Source organism: Amblyomma americanum, chromosome 2 (assembly GCF_052857255.1).
Source record: "Amblyomma americanum isolate KBUSLIRL-KWMA chromosome 2, ASM5285725v1, whole genome shotgun sequence".
Lineage (NCBI taxonomy): Eukaryota > Metazoa > Arthropoda > Arachnida > Ixodida > Ixodidae > Amblyomma > Amblyomma americanum.
The window spans coordinates 218060532-218081088 of record NC_135498.1 but is presented as its reverse complement, the minus strand read 5'-3'; the positions used below and the strand labels follow the sequence as shown (position 1 = coordinate 218081088).

Here is a 20557-nt window from a genome sequence, read left to right as displayed (position 1 = left end):
AAAGCATTGGAGGCAGTCATAACAAATAAGCAAATTCCGCACAGCTGGAAACAGTAAAATTAATTTGATTTATATTGGGAAAAGCGATAAGGCGAACATAAAATGCTTCAGACCATTTACAATAACATCAGTTATATACAGGCTGGCGATGCAGGCGGTGAAATTAAAAATGCAGCCATGGGTAGAAAGTAATAGAATACTTGGAGAACTTCAGCATGGGTTCAGAAGTGGTAGGCACTTAGATGATAGCCTGCTCGTGCTTACCCAGTGCATACAAAATAGCTAAGGCGGGAAACAGACCTCTGTATTTAGCCTTCCTGGACATAAGCGATGCATACGACAACATGAACAGGGAACTCCTGTGGAACATATTAAAAGATGAAGGCATCGGTCACGGGGTAATTGATTTTCTACAGGAAATATATCGAGAAATTTAAGTTGAAGTAAGATGGGAAGGAATTAAGAGTACGACAGCAGTCGTGTCTCATTCACAGAGTACTAACCTTTCTTCTGAAAAGTACAACTGTCGAGGTTTAGAAAGGATTAAGGCAAGGTTGTCCTCTATCATCACTGCTGTTCATGCTTTTTTATATGATAAGTATGGAAAGAAGGCTACAAGGAAGCAATCTAGGTCATAATCTGTCATACAGATTGGGTGGAAAGGTTGTTGTGCAGCGCCTACCGGGTTTAATGTATGCGGACGATATTGTACTGTTAGCAGATAGCCAGGAAGATTTGCAAACTCGGTTAATTTTGGAGATGAAGGAGACAGTCTAGGTTTCAGTTTTAGCGCAACCAAGTCAGGTGTGACGATTTTCAATGATACAACTGATCAGGAACTTGCAATACAAGGCCATGAAATACCCCTAGTGACTGAATACAATTATCTAGGGGGATGGTTAAACGAAGGGCATATGTCCACGGAAAAGCACTAACATTCTCTCATAGCAAAAGGGCGAACAGATGCTGGGATAATGAATTGTGGTGGTACAACAGGTATGAAGTACTGAGAGGTATTTGGAAAGGAATAATGTTGGCGGGGCTTACTTTCGGGAATGCGGTTCTGTACTTAAGGGCAGAAATTTAGTCGAGATTAGAAGAAAATCAGAGAGCTGTTGGAAGATTAGCACTAGTTGCCCACGGAAAAGCCACAAACAAGGCAGTACTGGGGGATATGGACTGGGCATCGTTCGAGGCACGGGAAACTCGGAGTAAAATACTATATGAAGAACGCCTGAGGAAATTGGACAATTTCAGGTGGGCAGCTAAGGTATTTAAAGTACCTATAGAAAAAGAGCGTTAACTCACATTGGCGGAAAAGAATGAGGAAGGTAACTAGTATGCCAGACACGAGGACGGAGAAAGAAAGAGCATTACACGACAGGATAAAAGCACAGAAGGTGAAAATTGGATAGATTCAATGGAAAAGAAGCATAGTGTAGAACTATATCGATACTGGAAAAGGCAGATCAGGAAGGAAGCGCTTTTATGATAGCTCAAGAGGCAGTGCCCTATTCTTTGAAGCTAGGCCAGGATGTCTTAGAATGCGCAGCTATAAAAAGAAATTTAACGAAGTTGACACATGTGCTGTATGTAGCAACAATAGAACACCTCATACTCTGATGTGATCGTATCCATCCCGATGTCGATACATGCGCAGTTACTATTCCTGAGGCCCTAGGGTTTAGAGATAACAATAGTCATGTAAATAGATCTGCGGTGGAAATTAGCAAAAACCGATTGGAAGATTGGTGGCTCAAAAGTAGAGAGGTGACATAAGGTTAAAAGTTTAGGAAGCCATATTTAAAGAAAATGGCGAATTTTAATCACTTGCAACACAGCTAAACAAAAAGGAAAAAAAGTTGAGCATGGTGGCAACTGCCACCACACCATTTCAAAGGGGACGGTTCTGCCTTCCATCCATCCATACGTTGTCACTAGTCTGCGCATTCTACTGTGAGTGAATGTGGAGAGATGGATGTCCATCTCGAACAGCATGTAAACATAAAATTCTGTGTGAAGCTTGGCAAGAATGCCACAAAGACGTATGAGCTCCTTCGTGATGCTACGGCAACGAGACATTATCGTGGGCGCAAGTTCTCGAGTGGCAGAAGAGGTGCGTTTCAGGGAGAACGTCGGTGGAAGACAACACAAGGCAGGGGCGCCCTTCAACCTCACGGAATGAAAACGTGGCTTGGATCAGGCAAATCGTACAGGAAGACTGCACCATTACAGTCCGCATGCTATTAGATGCTCTCGACATTAGTAAGACAACATGCCACCAAATTTTGCGTGAGAACTTGGGGAAACGAAAGCTGAATGCCAGACTTGTGCCGCACTCCCTCACACAGAACCAGAAGGGCACGCGGGCATCAGTGAGCGCTGATTTGCTCTCCGAGGCAGAGAAGGATGCTGCATTCGACAGCACCATTGCTGAAGACGAAGCATGGTGTTTTCAATACGATTCTCAAACAAAGAGGCAGAGCGCCGAATGGCGGTCCACAGGCTCTCTGGCATCGAGAAAGGTGCGGCGACAGAAGACCAAAACAAAGACGATGCCGATAGTTTTTTTCCAATGCCAGAGGTGTCATACACCACGAGTTCGTCCCACAAGGGCAGACAGTGAATCAGGAGTTTTATATCCGCGTGCTCCAACACAATGGATATTCCACAATGGATCATATCTCACTACCAATCAGATGATAGAGAAATGCGCAGAATATAACCAACCCCTATATATAGCCTTCATTGATTACGGGAAAGCATTTGACTCAGTGAAAACCTCAGCAGTGTACAGGCACTGTGGAATCAGGAATATGTCAAAATACTGGAAGATATATATAGGAACTGTATAGCTACCATAGTCCTCAATAAAGTTGGCAGTAAAATTCCAATAAGGAAAGGCGTCAGACAAGGGGACCTGATCTCGCCAATGCTATTCACCGCCTGTTTACAGGAGGTATTCCTTGGCCTGAATTGGGAACAGTTGGGGATACAAGTTAATGGAGAATACCTATATAATCTGTGATTCGCTGATGGCATTGCCTTGTTGTCACTCACGAGATGAACTGCAAATCATGATCACTGAGTTAGAGCAGTACGGTGGGTCTCAAAATTATATACAGAAAACCAAAGTAATGTTCAACAGTCTAGCAAGGGAACATCAGTTCACAATAGGTAGTGAAGTGCTGGATGTTGCAAGGAAATACATCTACTTAGGGCAGGCAGTGGCCACTGATCCGGATCATGAGAGGGAAATAACTAGAAGGATAAGAATGGGGTGGAGTGCATATTGCAGGTTCTTTCAGATCATGAATGGCAGTTTACCAATATTCCTCAAGAGAAAAGTGTACAGCAGCTGTATCTTACCGGTACTCACCTACGGGGCAGAAACGTGGAGACTAACGAAAAGGGTTCAGCTTAAGGTAAGAAAAACACAGCGAGCCATGGAAAGGGAAATGATAGGTGTAACGTTAGGAGACCGGAAGCGGGCAGAGTGGGTGAGGGAACAAACACGTCTTAATGACATCCTAGTCGAAATCAAGAGGAAGAAATGGGATGGGCAAGGCATGTACTGCGAAGGCAAGATAACTGCTGGTCCTTAAGGGTGACGGAGTGGATTCCAAGAGAAGGAAAGCGCAGCTGTCTAAGGACAGGGTTAATTGGAGAGACATGGGAGAGGCTTTTGCCCTGCAGTGGGTGTAGTCAGGCTGATGATGATGATGATCCAACACATGCGTGATGCACTGCGATGCCATCGCCCTGACTTATGGGCATCTGGACAATGGAACCTTCCACGATAACGCAAAGCCGCACACTGCTCTCAGTGCGACAAAATTTCTCGCCAAGCACAGCATTACTGTACTTCCCATCCGCCATACTCACCTAACCTCTCCCCATGCGATTTTTTCGTTTCCTTGTGTGAAGAGAGCCTTAAAAGGTCGCTGGATGGGGAGCGTGGAGGCCATTCAAGATGCCACGACAAAGGAGCTGACAGCCCTGCCAAAAGAAGTGTTTCCCAACTGTTTCCAAGACCTCAAGAAGTGTTGGAAGCTGCGTACAGACTGCAAGGGAGACTATTTCGAAGGGGTGCCGCACAAATGATTTCAATGTTAAACGCATTTTTTTTAATGGACACAGTCTCGGAACTTTACGGACAAAGGTTGTATTCCAACCCACTTCGTTGTGAATGTCTGCGATGCTTGAGTTTAAACTAATAGCCTGGTGTGCAATAAGCACATTTCCTGAACTGTTCTTTAGTGTGCAGATCAAATATTCAGCTTATTGTAAATGTTGGAGGATTGCACACCATTTATTTTGAACAAACCACAAAGGACAGTGGCTCAAGAATCGAGAAAGAAACACAGCCTTGTGTTACGTCTGCCTCCTAAATTTTTGTGTCTCGACATTTGCACACTTGGTTCAAAACAAAGAAGCTGCATATGCCACCATTGTGTTTCTTGAGAATTCATAGCAAGCATTTTTTTATTGCTTAAATATGCCCTTTGGCATAAGAGACTCATATGTGCTGCAGTCAGGAAGGACTCCTCTTCCGACCTGCCTCGTCTGCCCACCTCCCACTACACAAGCGATGGTAGACCATTTCTTGTTAACTTGCTCCAGACTTCGGATGGCTCGCAAGCTCCACCTTGGCAGCCACGATTACCGCCCCAGCCGACCACCAGGCACAAGAATCTGGACACTTGGGTCAACATTGGGCCTTTTTGGCATTTATAGCAAACACCAGCTTGCATATGCACACATGCGTTTTTTTCTTGTTTTTTCATATCACTAATTTATTCCACATACACTGAGGTTGTCTACAAACGAGTGTGTGATACAACATATTCAAGAGACAGGATTACAATGAGAAGTTACCTTTAGTCATTTATTTCCTCAAAGATCTCTTCGAGACATTACATAAGGGAGTAGGTGATGTAAAAGAACTTCTTGCTGGGCGAATTGGTGCATAGCTTTCTTGGGATGGCATTGCGCAAACGATAAGATGTGCACAGGAAAAGTAGAAGACGACAGAGCGTAAATCTGTCAACTTGTACTTTTCCTGTGTACGTCTTGTCGTTTGCGCAACAACATCCCAAGAAAGGGAGCGGGTGGTTTTGGCAAACAAAGATAATAAATTACGATGAGAGGTTTTCAATGAGCCGCTTGAATGCTTGTGGGTTGATGATAGTGGCAACTTCGGTGGGCAGGCAGTCCCGTGCTGTACATAGGAAAAATGATTGCTGAAAGGTCACTGTATTTTGGTGGCGAAAGCAGGCAATGCGATGGGCTCTTTTTATGTAGGGGCTTACGAAAAAGGTTAAGACGTGCGCAGTTGTGGGGGGGGGGGGGGGGGGTTATTTGCACTTTTAGTGCGGAGATACTAGCATTGTAGGAATAATTATTATTATTATAGCATTATAGAACTTCTTTATTCGCACATCCTGCTGATCCAGTTATATCTGATATGAAAACGTGTTCTCACGAAAGAAAACACCAATAATTTTAATTTTAACTCATACTGATGATAGAGCAGACAAGGGAAAAGAGGGGCTTGTTGTGACATATACATGATTGAAGCCAAGGAGCATAGAGGATGTTTTTTTTTAATTTGTGGTGTTCATTCATGGGCGATTAATAAGGTAAATATTTAAAGATAATTCGTTGTCTGCTAGCAGATGACGGTGGCCTAGTATGGTAACTGAGGAGGGAATCCGGCGACGAGTCTGCAAGCAGCCCCTGGCAAGTAGGTCGTGTGACCATGACGATGTTTCCTGTCAGAGCGGAAGCCGAGACCTGTCTGCAAGTAGTCCTTGTGGAAAACAGGGTGTGGCCCTAACACGCATTTATCTGGTATTTTTTAGAGCGCAGCTTTTAAGCGCCCTGAAACTTCCACACCTCATCTTAAGTACCCCTTCTTGTGTTGAGCTGAGTCGCCGCTGGAACTGAGCAAACGGGAGTAGTGGCGCGCCGTTGTACATCACCATTGCATGAGCAGAGGTAGGGTGGTTGGGGAATGCAAGTCTGTCTGCGGCAGCACGCGCTGCCTTCTCACAGTCACGCCACGCTCTGCTCCGTTGGCAGGTGGTGTTGCGAAGTATGCTGCACGCAATAGGCTGTCCATGTCAGCCACGCCACTTGCAGTGTTGTCTTCATAGTATAAACCGTCTGCTTTAAGGGGAAACACCGGTCTTGAAATGATCAAAAATGGCACATTCGGGATCAATACTCTCTAAAGTTCCTGTTTAAAAAGTTTCGAGGTCTGCATTCGACCTCCAACTGCTAAAATATCTATATATTTCACACCTACGAAGCCCTGAAATGGCAATTGCAGAGCGAACTGTGGCAGGACTTTGCGCCCTTCACTTCCCACGACCCCGATGGCCATCATCTTGGTTTTGTTTGAAAGCTGGGCCCCTTCCCCTCTACCTGGTATTACTCACTACTGTGAAATATTTTTGGAATGCCCGCATTCCACTGATTTTTAAGGCCTCTGCAACAACCTCCGAATGGCTTGCGCGCCCGCTTCAAATGAGATTTTCTTAGCTTCGTGTTTTTTGCCAACATGACTATCCTTACGGAAGTTTTTATTATCTTTTTATGGTGCAATTTCAATTAATTTTATACCATTGAATTCAGAATGGACTAATCTGTGGAGCTATGCAGTTTTCGCTACAGCCTCATTTCAATCGAAAGTGTCTTAATGAATTGTAAGAATTTAACTAATGGCTTGAGTTACTTTCCTATAATAAGGGAACTAAGTGAAGTATACTGAAACTAATTATATTTTTGAAAACAGGAAGACATATACACACCTAATTCATTATGATATCTTTACTCCAAATGGCAGGTCTTTAGCTACAGCCCCATTTCAATCGAAACCAAGAAATATAGAGTGTCTCAATGACCTGTAAGGATTTAACTAATGGCTTGAGTTATTTTCCTGTAATAGGGGAACTAATTGAGGTATACTGAAACGAATTATATTTTTGAAAACAGGAAGAAGGAACACATACACATCTAACTCATTATGATAACTTTAATAATAAAAATGTTCAAGGCCCGCGTCTCCCTTTAATTCAATGCAAAATAGTCTCAGCCAGTTCTTTCTGAAGAATGAGTGGCGCAGCTGGTGGAAATGCTTCTTCTGCTAAACAAGCTGCCCAAGCGAGGACCTTACCGTTCATGCCGCTGAAAGAGAGCTGCGCTCAAATTTCGCACTAGTATCGTAATCGTTCTTAGAATTTTTTTTACAAAAACAAAAGACTATCCAAATTTGTGGGGCATGTGCTCCCCATCTGCCTGGATGCATGGAGCTCAGTGTGTAAAAAAAAAAAGTGAATTTGTTTGCAAATTGGTTTCGAAAACAAAAATTCGAACTATGTGTCATTTACCCGATTCGCTCGCAGTGGCGGCAATCTTCAAAGCTGCTGTCAGACTAATGAGCGCGGGCCCAAACGAGTGTGTGGAAGGTGTTATCACCATTGATTTCCAATTGTGTTGTTACGCGTTTTGCTTGGAGTGTGCGTAATGTGGAAGCAGGTATCGAAGTCTTTCCGGTTTTGCAAACTTGAAAATCGCGAGTGCATTAGGATGGGGTAATTACAGTAAGTGAACCAGTAACTAGAACTGGGTTAGTTGGTCGCCCGAGTCAATTTTGATGTAGCAAATCTAGATATCTTTAGTTATTGTTTATATCTAACTCCTGCACATGGCAGCTCTGTTAACAGTGTTCTTGCAGAGATTGGTCGGCTGCACGGCCTTGTAAAACCGTGTGATGAGATAAACGTGGGTGCTGTGTATTCTTGCTTTTGGCCTATAGATAAGCCTATCTACTGCCATTTTTTTTATATAGCGGTTTTTGGCCTATAGATAAGCCTATCTACTGCTATTTTTTTTTATATAGCGAACTATTTCGCGATCCCCTGCGAGTTCACAGAATAGCAGAGAAGGCGAGTGGGGAGGAGACAGCACATTGCATTTCAGGATGTGTTCACTCGGTCAACAAGGCCTACATATCTGGAACAACGAGCCTCACAATTTTTCACAATTTTTAAGAGCGTCGTTGGACACTTTCGTGACTCAAAGCTGCGTCTGATGCAAGTAGATAAGCTTTGTCATTCTTCCTCGTGGGATGCATGAAGCAAAGGCTGTGAATGTAATTGAGAAGAACTTCAAGCGCTCACTTCTCTAGCCAGCCAAGGCTAGGACTGAAGCTGGAGAAGGAACTGAGCAGCTGCAACATCGGAGGTTTTTTTTTTTTTGCGAATTTTGATGGAGGCGAAATTCTAGAGGGCCGTGTACTGTGCGATGTCAGTGCACGTTAAAGAATCCCAGGTGGCTGAAATTTCCGGAGCCTTTCACTATGGCGTCCCTCATAGCCTGAGTGACCTTGGGACGTTAAACCCCCCATAAACCATCAATGTAAAACCAGTTGTTAGTCTGCGCTTGTCTCGTGTGTTTCTGTGCTTCTTTTCTCTTGTCCCGTCCTTTTTGCGCAGTTATTCATATTTTCCATAAAACACACAAGCCTGTGTGCCCCTTCAGAGCCATCATTACAGAAAGACATAGCTGTCAAGCTCATTTAGGCAGGTTCTTTCAGCATCATCTGAGCAGGCTTGTTACAGTGGACTGTTTTAAAGTCACCAGCTTAGCTGTCTTAGTTGACATTCTGCACAGTGACTTGTACTGTGCAGACTCTGCCTTTTCAGTGGACATCGAGAGACTTGTCTACTCGGTGCTGCACGATGAACGGTTCACTGCTGTGAGTGTGTGTATTGCAGAGGCGGGACTGATGTCTGTTCAGAATTCTTGTGGTGTTAATATTGAAATTGTCTTAAAACTCCTGACCATGTACCTGAATTCCACGATTATTAGCCATACAAAACGTTTCTATATTCATAAACGTGGAATTTGCATTGGTGTTGCCCTTGTGTTATGTGAAATTTTTTCGGCTAAGTTTGGATGACTGCTTAAGTCCCAGTTGAGCGATGTTGTGCGCATTTTTAGATATGTAGACTTTCTCCTAGAGATGACTTGGTTTTAGTTGCAAACTGGATCCTAACCTGTTTCAAAGGAATCATGAATTCATTGGCTTTTTCCATTAAACTGCCAGCTCATGAGTCCATTCAGTTTTTAGATATTCACTTGCATTTTAATCCTGTTGGGCATTTTTTCTGGCCTTACAAGCCTTGGGCCAAGAAAGCTCTTTCCATTCAAAGCGAGGCGTAGCAACCTCAAGTCCTCTTCTCACAGAGTGGGAATAAGTTTTGACAGTCAGGCTGTAGTAGACCATGAGAGGGAAAAGAATTCTGTATGTGGCACAAAACGCATGTTTCATGCGCCACTGGCATCATTTATCAGTTCCCTCTCCGCTTTGGCAGTGTGCCTCGTCACTTGGTTACCTACAAAGTGGTGAACACTTGCCAGAGCACTCAGATTTGAGGATGTGGTAAAGATGACACGTGTGTTACTACGGAAGTAAACAGTCATTGTTTAAAGATTTGTGCAGTTGCTCCCAGGAAGGGGACAACACCAGTGAACTAGGCTTTGTCCCGTGTTAGCACATCATCAAGTGATGCCCTCAGAGTGTGGTTACCACCGGTGCAGGAGGTGGCAGTGCAGAGGAGGATGAGTTCCCGGCTGTAGCAGTGGACCGGCTGGCAGCCATGGGCTTTGCCAGGGACCAGGTGGTGTCTGCTCTGCGGCAGGCTGGGGGGAATGCTGATCAAGCCCTGGCTGCTCTGCTGGCACAGAGCTTGCAGGGACCATAGGGCATTTCATTCCCTTCCTGACCAAACCTTTGCTTTCTTGGTGGAACCACCATTCAGAGATTGTCTTTTTTTTTTTTTACAGAAACATGCACGGGTTAATGAGTACAAGTGAACAAAGGTGCCTACTTTTTTGTGCTGCTGAGCGAAAATGTCAAACGCCAATTAAATGTGCCCAATGTATGCGGTCGGCTCCTCATTTCCGTGTATTGGACCACAGTCGGGGAGCTCCTCCATGCTGGTGTCCGGCTCTTGCTCTTCCTCCGGGCTCTTGCGGTTCATTCTGCAAGGAACCAATCAGAGGAGCTGATGCCCTGCTCTGATGCAGGCTCAACAATAACCAACTCACGAGGCATGCATTCTCCCCACAAACGAAACAAAGCCACTTTTCGTGTAACTTCGTTCTGCAGGCTGCAAGAGAATGTTACTGTGCACAACCCCATTGGATGTTACACGTATAAAAGGAGCGCGCTTCATCAAGTAAGTGCCGGGCACTCCACTCACTGCAACGGTTCGGCTGCGGTGGCCTCTTCCCGACCAGGAGGACCCAGGGGGGGCTGCCATAGCACAACTGCCATGGATGTCCGCTTGCGACTGCATTGAAAAAACACTACTTGCAGCGCACAGTATCATCATCACACGCCTCCGAGTTCCAGACCTTTCCTCCAAGTCTAAGCGAATACGTTGAAGACAATGTATACAGCAAAATCTCGTTGATTCTGACATTAACAGTAATGCCATCCTTCTTCCAAACAAGATAAGCTGCACCGTCCGGATAAAAATTTTCTCCAAACTCGCTGGTTTCACATTGGGCAGCGGCATGCACTGGCTATCCAAGCAACTAGTTATAACCTTGTTTGTCGCAGCCATTTCAAAAGTTTTAAGGTCTGTATATGAAGTATATCAAATATGACTGCCAAGTTGAACTTCTTCCTTGGGTTCCGAAGTTTGCAGTAAATTGACTAATAAAAACTAACATGCAGTAGAACACATTCTTGGGAAAGTTGGTGCATAGCTTGAGTAGATGAAGCGTACAAAACACGGCACACAGACAAAGAATAACACGAGACAGGCACTACTTGCAACTGTTTATTGTATTGAATTCAGGACCAGCTTATTTATAGCCAAAAGGAAGGCGTGGTGGAAGGGCAATGATAACAACAGGTAAATGACATGTGCAAGGATACTACAATGGAGGGTGCAAAAGTGAATGTATTCTTTTTAAACTCATGTAAAAGCATTACTGCAATCTTATGCATGACAAGCGATGGGGTGCTAACACGGGAACTCCCGCTTTTTCTAATCCGGTGGGCTTCTAGCAATTCACATGCAGTCTTATCTTTGCTTCTACATAATATCTGAGTGTCTTGGAGCTTTGCTTCACAAATTTTATGCTCTTCTCTGCCCAGTCCTTGCAACGTGACCAGTTCTTAGCGAACGTTTATGCTCCATTAGCCATTCATAATGCATCGGCCTTTCCCACACCTTTCCACAAGTCAGCGGGATGCTATAAACTGCCCCCACAGCACGTTTCACAAAAGGGTTTCCGTGCCTAGTTTCACCCTCCTTGCTCTTTCTTTTTTCACTTTTTTCAGCAATGCTTCGGTGACAGAACTGATCACCAGGGAAAGAAAGCCTGCCTGTTTAAGCTTTCTGATCTGTACGTCAAAGCTTTCCTGCACGATTTCTTTAGAGCGGATTCAAGGCACATGATGGCAATGGCACGTTTCACAGTTTTCGAGTGCGTTGAATCGTACGGCAATAATTCTTTGCAGGCACGAGGACGGTGCATCCAGCAAACACCTTTGTCAGTAATGGTTATGTTAATATCTAAAAACTATAACTTGTTTTCTTTCGCGAGTTCATAAGTAAAATCCCAACCCTTGGCATGTTTAAAATTCGATAAAACAACCTGCACAGTTTGGGAGTAAGTCAAGGGCGATTGTTTAGTCAATATAATTAAAAAATAGACATACCTAAAGAGAACTTTGCCTGCGGCAAACGCCCCCAATAAGGTTTTGTGAATACCCACAAGAAAGATGTTTCACAACACGGGAGCGACGCACGAACCAATACATATTCCTCTTTTTTTTGCACATACATTTGACTAATAAAACTTTAAGAGTGCTAGGAAGTTATCTATAGATATACCAGCAATATTTTGGAAAGAAATCGGGCCGTTCATTTCGATGCAGGCCAAGACAGATGCCATCAACTCTGCATGTGGTATAGAGTAAAAGATATCAACCAGATCTACAGAAAAAATGCAACCTAGTGACTTGTTCTCCCACAGAAATTCAATGACTTCAAGACTCTTCCTGATGCCAAACAGATCTTCTACAACCAGTGTATTGAGCTGTTTTAGAAGGTAGTAGCTAACTTGATTTTGCCAGGCAAAATCACTCTCTATGCACCTGAAAGGTATACCTTCCTTGTGTGTCTTCGCAGTGAAGAACACATTCAAACTGTTGCGCTTGCTGTCCTGAATACCTTTTTGCGAGTATGAAGAAAAAAATGGCTTCGAATATTGAATATCTGGTCCGCACAAAAAATAAATTCAGAAAAGAAACAAGCAGACATTGTTGCTCATATTTCTTTTTCAAAAAATAGTGTATGGCCTTTGCAACTGAAATAAACAAAACGACTGCCCGAGCAACGGATAAAAAAAACAATGTGCGCAGAAATGTATACTACTTAATTGAACAGCATAACAGTATCCAACCTGCAATGTGGTTAGGCAAAATGAAATCCATAACATGACAAGACTGGAAACAAGAATGACGGCTAGTAAAACCTCATTAATTCGGAGTTGAACTGAAAGGAATGCCCGGGTTATTCGAAGGTCGATTTATAAAATGCCCCCCCTTCCCTCCAAAAAAAAACTAGCGAAAATGCGGTAGTCGTATGAGGCAGCTCTATCGTGCAAACACCTGTAATCCCGTAACGAGCATTGAATTTCGGCACGCTGGAAGAAATCGCGAACGTGAGCGAGATGGCAACGCACATTGACGTTGGAATGGCGAGACTGCTTCTAAAAAGGGAAAACAAAAATGACCATCGAAGCGTCAGTCAGCGTCTGAAAGTGGCACGGTGCTAAGATTGCACTACTGGCGAATGCGCGGACAGACAGTTGCTATTGACACGGGGAGTGGCGAAGCTCAGAAACCAAAACTACGCGGCCAGGTTATTTTTGGGGCCCTCTGAACGTTTGCACGCGTGCCGTTATGCCCATTTAAGAGGTGCATGGGTTACAGTGCATTACGCAATAGGCGGGATGTTTACAGGATCACTTGCCCTGTTGTGACACCTCGACTCGCTACATCGGGAGCGTCACGCAAAATTCCGCAAGTAGGCTTTCCCGCATAGCGTAGTTGATAAAACAAGATGGCTGTGGTCACACTCGAAGAGTTAAAGTGACAGAACGAATGCCATGTGTGTGGGCATTAATTATATAATATATTACGGAAGGATAAAAAGTAAACGCGCTTTCGCGTTGCAATTGTTAGAAGCGGGTCGTCCCCCATCTTGTTCGCAGCACGTGTGGTATGTGGGAAAGTCCACTTGTGGAATTGCGCACAAGGTCAAGCCTAGCGGTATTGGAATGCGATCGGTCCACGCGATAAACGATGGAGAAGAAAGAGAACAGGGCATTTACATTGTTTTCCTGGAACTTTAAACTCTATGTTCAGATAACACCCCTACTTTTTACCTTTCCAGGTTTCTGTTTAGTGTAGTCTTGAAACACTATTGTTATCAAGATGGCTGTACAAGTGGCTTTGATGATATTGCAGTTCTTCCAGTAAAAGAAGTCAGATATTTTGTGTTTTGCTGTCACACATCTGTAATCTTATCCTTTGAGATGGGTTGTTTCCCTGGCATCTGCAATTGAACAGCCCTTCACAATTACAGACCTATATCCGTGTTACCAGTGTTTTCAAAAATAGCAAAGCACGTAATCAACTCAAGGTTTACTTGTTTTTTGGTTAATAAATGCATAACAGGGCATCAATACAAGTTTCAGAAAGGGAAGTCAATTAAGAAAAATAATTGCAAAAATAGTAAGCAAACTTTGCACACTTGGAATATTCTTAGATTTCAAGAAGGTTTTTGATTCTATACAGCATAACGTTCATTTCACAAAGCTACACTGACATTGTATTTGGGTAATGCACTTGACAGGATGAAAATTTATCTCCAGAATTGCTTTCGATTTGTAAGCCACTGGAACAATAAATCTAGCTTGGAAATGATCAAGTACGGTGTCCCACAGGGCTTGATCTTGGGGCCAGTCGTATAAATGATATTGTAAAGATACCTGAAACATTGGATATTACCTTATATGCAGACGATATGAATATCTTCTTTAATGGAAATAGCATAACCTGCTTAATAACTCAAGCAAATACATGGCTTCGACATCTGTCGTCCTGGCTCTGTTGCAACCAGCCGACCATGAATACTGAGAAGACAAACTTGCTGATGTCTCTGTCGAGCTTGTTTTTCAAGGGAAACTGCTGAAATGAGGGAGTTTATTTTGAAGAACATTTGAACTGGACTGAAGACTTCTAGCAGTTAAGTATTGAGATCATTAAAATCATTGGCATGTTAAATCAATTGAGGTTTATGGTAACTACCTGGTATAGACGCCAACTGTACTACGTGTTAATTTACTCCCATCTATATTACTGCATATTAGTATGAGTCACAACAACGGGAACCAATCTTGAAAGCCTACATGTGGTACAAAAGAGGGCTGTAAGAATAATTGCAAACAGACCACGGATATGAACACACCCCGCCTATTTGTAGAGATTAGAGATAGCTACATTACGGTAACATTTCGAGCCTTCAGGGTGGCGGTGGCATGTGACGGCGGCACCGCCACGTGGTGTGGAGCAGCTGCTGCTGCCGGCGAAAGCGAGCTGCAACAGCTGTGCGCATGCGCCATGTCAAGTGGGACAAATATGGAGAATGAACGCCCAGCGAAACGGAATGGCGAAAGTCTGAATTTTCAATTCAATCGAGCAAGTTTCACACGGCCTGCTATAGCAATGGCCTGCTGTAGCTATCGCGTCACTCCACCGCCAATTTTTTTTTTCTCAGAAATACGAGATATTGACAGTTTTCAACATGTTTCAGTTAAACTTCGCGATGCAAGTGTACCACGGTGTCAAATCTGTTGGTTCAACATTTCATGCATCCTATAGATTTACATGAAGGCAAGTATGTTAAAAACGGAGCTCGAACATCGTACGCAACACACCTAGTTAACCACCAAATTCCCGAACTGCACATTGCTTGCCCCTCGACGCTCTATCCGAATCAAGTTCACCATCTGGGTTCAAGAAACTGATGAAAAATCTCCTTTTCAGTGAAGAAATTCTTGTCTCGCTGTGTGCAGTGCATTCCTGCAACATGTATTCATGTTTAGAATCATGCCACCCACAGTTCCTCACAAAACTATGATCTTGACGGCATCATTGTATTTAATAGATCATTGTATTGTCTGTGCGCACATCGCTTGTGTGTATCCATACATATATATATATATATATATATATATATATATATATATATATATATATATATATATATATATATATATATATATATATATTGGTCGTTTTGTTCTCGTTAGTGCGTGCTCGACATCATTTAGTACTGTACCTAACCAGTGTAATTCAACCTTTTTCGCTTCTTTATTTTGCCCCAGCAGTGTAGTGTATTTCTGATTGTCGCACTGTTGTCTGAAGCTTTGGGTACAATATAGGTTCCGAGGCCTCATCAGGTGTTTGAAAACGCCTTTTGCCTGGGCTCTCCAGATAGGATGGAAAAATTGAATGTACACTTACCTGAATCTGTCAGAAATAAATCAATGAATGAACTTGTTACCCCAACGTGCGTTACGTGATTATGTAGGCACTGTCTATACATACTTTTTTTGACCATATCTGCATATGCCTCGAGCAAATGACGCAGTGCGCAGAGCACGTTTAACACACACTCCTGATTGGTTGAGGGGCTCTTGCTTCCTTAATGAAATGGAGCATACGCCCAGAAGAGTGCAGTGTGGGTGCATCCCGTGTGCTTGTTTGTGTGTCCTGTCCTTTGTGCAGTTTTTATATTTAAAGGAGTATCATGCATATTCGGTTAGTGCATATTCCATTCAAGCCGCCGCTGAAGCAGACAACTCCACTACGTCAGCCTTCTGCGGCACTGTTCAAGTAGAGTGCTCAAGCATGTGACAAATTTCCAGCGCACTCTAGCACCAAGAATTGCTTCGGAGCAGTGTGGCTGTAGCAGTGCTGTGCAGTGCGGGTGAGACCCTTCGATCGATCACTCTGAAGCACTGCATTCAACTACATTCCGCAGAGCTCCAACTTTCTTCTCAGATTTGGCTGCGTTTCAGTGGAGGCGAAAAGTAAAACGCAATGTCAGTGCAAGTTAAATATGCCCAGTTGGTCGAAATTATTCCAGAGCCCTCCACTATGGCATATTTTTCTGTTGTATTTCCTTTCCTAAAAAAAAAAAACTGATTTGGGCTGCTGTGGGTGACGTGGATACTCCTAATCCTAGTGCTGCGCAACACGGGGCGATATGTGATGGAAAAGAACAACTTGCACCTGGGCTTGTTGGTGCGTATTCATGAAAGACATGAGAGCGCTAAAATGGCAACACGGACAAGTAAGGGAAGAGGACGAGCGCTGCACTTTCAACAGGATTTATTCAAGGAAGAGCATTTATATAGCCTCTGCCCTTATCCATGCTCTTAATCGCAGATGGCACTATCACCTCTCACAGATGTGCATCAAGAAACAGCATTTCACTGTGGCGAAGAACAACTGACATGTCACTAATGCTATTATCACCTCGCGTTTTGATATAGAAGGCTTCCATGAGCTCACGTTCTGTTTTATCTCGGCTTTTCAAGAACACTTTGCATTCGGATAGTCGAGGCTTGCAGGCTATACGCTTCTCTTTCGAGCAGGCTTGGCAGCGGTCTGGAAGATGGGCACCTTTCTTGTTTAATGAATTCTTGTGTTCAAGCAGGCGCTCATTAAGACACCATCAGTTTTGTCCAACGTACACTTTGCCACATGTAAGCGGGAACTCATATACCACTCCTTTCTTGCAGCTAACATGTGGCGTTCGGTGTCTGATGGCGCACTCTTGCACTTTTTCCTCCCAATGCGTGAACACATTCCGGTGAGTTTTCGCGGCGCTGAAAATACTCCAACGCCGTATTTATTGGCCACCTTCTTGAGGTTATGAGCGGTGTGCTGTACGTAAGGCACAACTTCCAGCCTTGCCAGCTTTTTTTCTTGAGGTCGGTTGTTTTCCTTGCTGCCCTTCAGCTTTTTCAGCAAGGTCTGCATCACGGAGAGAACCAGGGATGCTGGGAAGCCTGCTTTCTGCAGCCTGGACACCTGAGCTGCAAAGCTGGCGTGCATGGCATAGTGGCAGGACTTTTTTAGTGCGGACGCTAAGCACTGGGAGGCGATAGCCCTCTTAACAGTCTTAGAAGGTTCGAATGAAATGGCAGCAAATCTTTCTTGGCGCGTGAACAGTTTGCCTATTTTGTCGGCTAAGGTGTTTCTGGGGTACCGCTAGGAAAAATATGTGACACCTCAGCACCTTGGTAATCGTTAACACGAGGCTCATAATAAGGCGAGGGAGTTGTTGAAACGCCTCCTCTCTGGACTAGTATGACAGTCCAGGCAGTCCCTATTGCAAAGGCTGCTTGAATTATCCAGGTGAGGAATCAAAATGCTGCTGCACATCCAAAGCACAGCCTGCATGCATTCGGAGCGCTATGTTCAAAATCTGCAGTGTCCCTTTACTGCATTTAGTACGTAACACATGCACAGCGTTCGATGCATTTAAGTAACAGCTGTGCTGATAACGAAGTCGCAAACACAAAAACCGCAAACTGTAAACAATCTAACGAAGTCGCAAACACAAAAACCGCAAACTGTAAACAATCTATGATGCTTCCATAGATGGATGGGATGGAAGATAGGAGCGTTCCCTTTGAAACAAGGTTGAGGCATTTGCTGCCAACATCGACCTTTTCTTTATATTACTTTAAAGGGACCGACCAAGACGCGCAATGACAATGTGGCGGAAATGAAAAGATTATGCCCACTATTGTAAGAATCGAGCATTGCGGTGTCAAAGAAATGAGGATTTATAATTTTAATTTGGCATTGAAGATCACATAAAAAGTCATCTTGTGGCCAAACCACCATTATCAGTGTAGCCCATGTGACAATATCTTCGTAAAATATCGCTTATTTAAGTGCGGCGGTTTTTTTCTTCAAGAGTGTTCATGTATTAATATAGTTTACACTCTCTCCAGTGCACCCTTTAATGAAAAGCAACACTTCTTTCACATTGTCAACTATGCGCTTTCAGCTTTTGTAACTAGACGGCGCCACAGTAATTTGAATTACTGAAATACAGCAGCAACCACGATCTACTAAAACTTTCGTCAACAAGGCGTACATCACTGTGCTGTAACAGCTTTGCTTAAGGAAACTAAAATGGACGCTAATCGATACTAAAAATATCTTATTACTGTCTGGCAGGTGAGATTTATACAAGTTTTCGGTACAGCACATTTGCCAATGTGCAAATGTCATCAAGCTCGCTGATCATGGTCTAGTGTGATGGTGTAATGATACATAAAAGCGGACGCATGCACTGGTATGAGAAAGTTTTAGTATAGCATACGCAGACATACGAAAAGGCATAGCACATGCTATAAAATAGTGTGCTTCGTACTGTGCATGCGCCAAACGCTATTCCAAATCGAGGTTCAACGTACATGCGTGTTACGTACGCTGCTTCTCAAATTTAGCATGCGTGCACTTGCGTATGCTAGGAAAAATGCTAGGGAGCAAGGTGGCGCCAATGTCACCCGCTTCAGAGAGAATTCGTCAATGTTATTGAGTTTTTAGGCATATTCATTGCCATTAAATGGCACACGTGATATGCGCTCTGCCTCCCCTCGCCAACAGCATAACAAATGAAGGATAAACTTGCCCAATTTTCGATTCAGTGTAACGATTCCACTGTTCTTAACCCTGACAAGACACCGCCGACTGTGGATTGGCTTGGTTTAGATTTTTACGACAAGGTAGTCATAGCCTTGCCAAGCGCAATCATTTCGGCGGTAGGCAGAAAGGTCCGAAAGACCTCAACATGACGTTTTTAAAACCTTGCTCGGTTCAATTACCTAAAAGAAATTAGGCCCTGGCTCGACTGAACTGGTGATTAACTGGCTACCTGTGCGCTACGACTTGGATAACCTTGGCTAAACGCGAAAAATTTTCCACAAAATATTTTCACATTTTAACACCAGATGGCGCCACTACGTCCAGCGCTAGGGGGTTTAAGGACAGTGAAGGGAAAGTAGACTTTAAGTGGGTAGAAGTAACCAAGCGAAGCTTATCTGATTGATGGCTAAAATCAAGGTGAGTAAAATTTCATAAGTCATGGCTAGGTGGCTTGAGCCACCGCCCGATTTAAAGGGTTTATTTATTTTATTTTTTTATTTATTTATCAATACTGCAATCCCCTCTGGGGATTTTAGCAGGGTGGGATACAATAAATACATAATGAAAACAATAACACAGACAAAGCATATAATACAAATTAGATCCATGGAGCGTATAAACAGTTAAAGACAACACTGGAAAAATTGCAGCGCAGCAGTAACAAATACGAGACGAGAAGGACGCAAACACAAGCGCAGACTAACAACTGTGTTTTATTGCTCTGAGCCAGCCTATATAAGAACTAGGTACAAAACAACAAAACAGAAACCAACACATCACCTCACGCATTCGTGGCACGATTATCGGAATTGTCTCCCGTTCCTCCAATCTTTCGTCCTATCATTGGCGTTCAGAAATGACATTTCTTTTTCACTAAGGCACACAGAGGGGTTGCTGACACACTTATCTGCGCATTTTGATATCGCCAGAGCTTCTGCCCGACACTTACGAAGAATAACTGTGCTTTCAAGGGCAGGGGTGCAGCCTTTGCACTGGCTACAGTGTAAGGCGAGTTCCCCTGAGTTTGGGTCCCTTAGGTTCATTTTGTGCTCTTGTAGCCTTGTGTTCAGACATCTCCCTGTTTGGCCTATATAGATGCTGCCGCACGACAGGGGAATTGAATATACGACATCTTTTTCGCAATCGACGAGACGCGGACGGTGCCTCGTCACGCAGTCGGGCTCACGTTCGGTGTCAGAATTCGGTGTCAATGTGTCAGCAACCCCTCTGTGTGCCTTAGTGAAAAAGAAATGTCATTTCTGAACGCCAATGATAGGACGAAAGATTGGAGGAACGGGAGACAATTCCGATAATCGTGCCACGAATGCGTGAGGTGATGTGTTGGTTTCTGTTTTGTTGTTTTGTACCTAGTTCTTATATAGGCTGGCTCAGAGCAATAAAACACAGTTGTTAGTCTGCGCTTGTGTTTGCGTCCTTCTCGTCTCGTATTTGTTACTGCTGCGCTGCAATTTTTCCAGTATGCAGAACCAACTAGCCAGTCACTATGTTTTAAGCAAAGACAACACATTTCTAAACAATACCTGAAATAAATGCCGATAGTGATGATTTTGAAATTTGATCATTGGTTAGTAGATTCCATTCAGTTACTGTTCGGGGAAAGAAAGAATACTTAAAACAGTTATTATGGGTGCTAAAGGCGGTTATTGTGCGACTGTGTCTCTGCCTTGTAGAATACCCAGATGAAAAACTAATTATTCCCGTGAGGTC

General features: G+C 43.6%; 2 protein-coding genes across 3 annotated transcripts in view; one reads left to right on the top strand and one right to left on the bottom strand.

The window, feature by feature from the left end:
* The window catches only part of rngo (DNA damage inducible 1 homolog rngo), a 156254-nt gene extending 146301 nt beyond the window's left edge, over positions 1-9953 (top strand). The window contains exon 5 of one of the 2 annotated variants that reach the window (XM_077655733.1): positions 9610-9953. In XM_077655733.1, coding sequence (XP_077511859.1) covers positions 9610-9773 — 164 coding nt within the window. In that variant the 3' untranslated portion in view covers positions 9774-9953. The remainder of the gene's footprint in view (positions 1-9609) is intronic. The other variant, XM_077655734.1, reaches the window with a different exon arrangement.
* Positions 9877-20557, bottom strand: part of LOC144122164 (uncharacterized) — a 115077-nt gene continuing 104396 nt past the window's right edge. Inside the window, exons 6-7 of the mRNA XM_077655739.1 lie at positions 10275-10364; positions 9877-10053 (exon numbers count right to left, since the gene is read on the bottom strand). Of these exons, the coding sequence (XP_077511865.1) occupies positions 9936-10053; positions 10275-10364 (208 nt within the window). The 3' untranslated portion in view covers positions 9877-9935. The remainder of the gene's footprint in view (positions 10054-10274; positions 10365-20557) is intronic.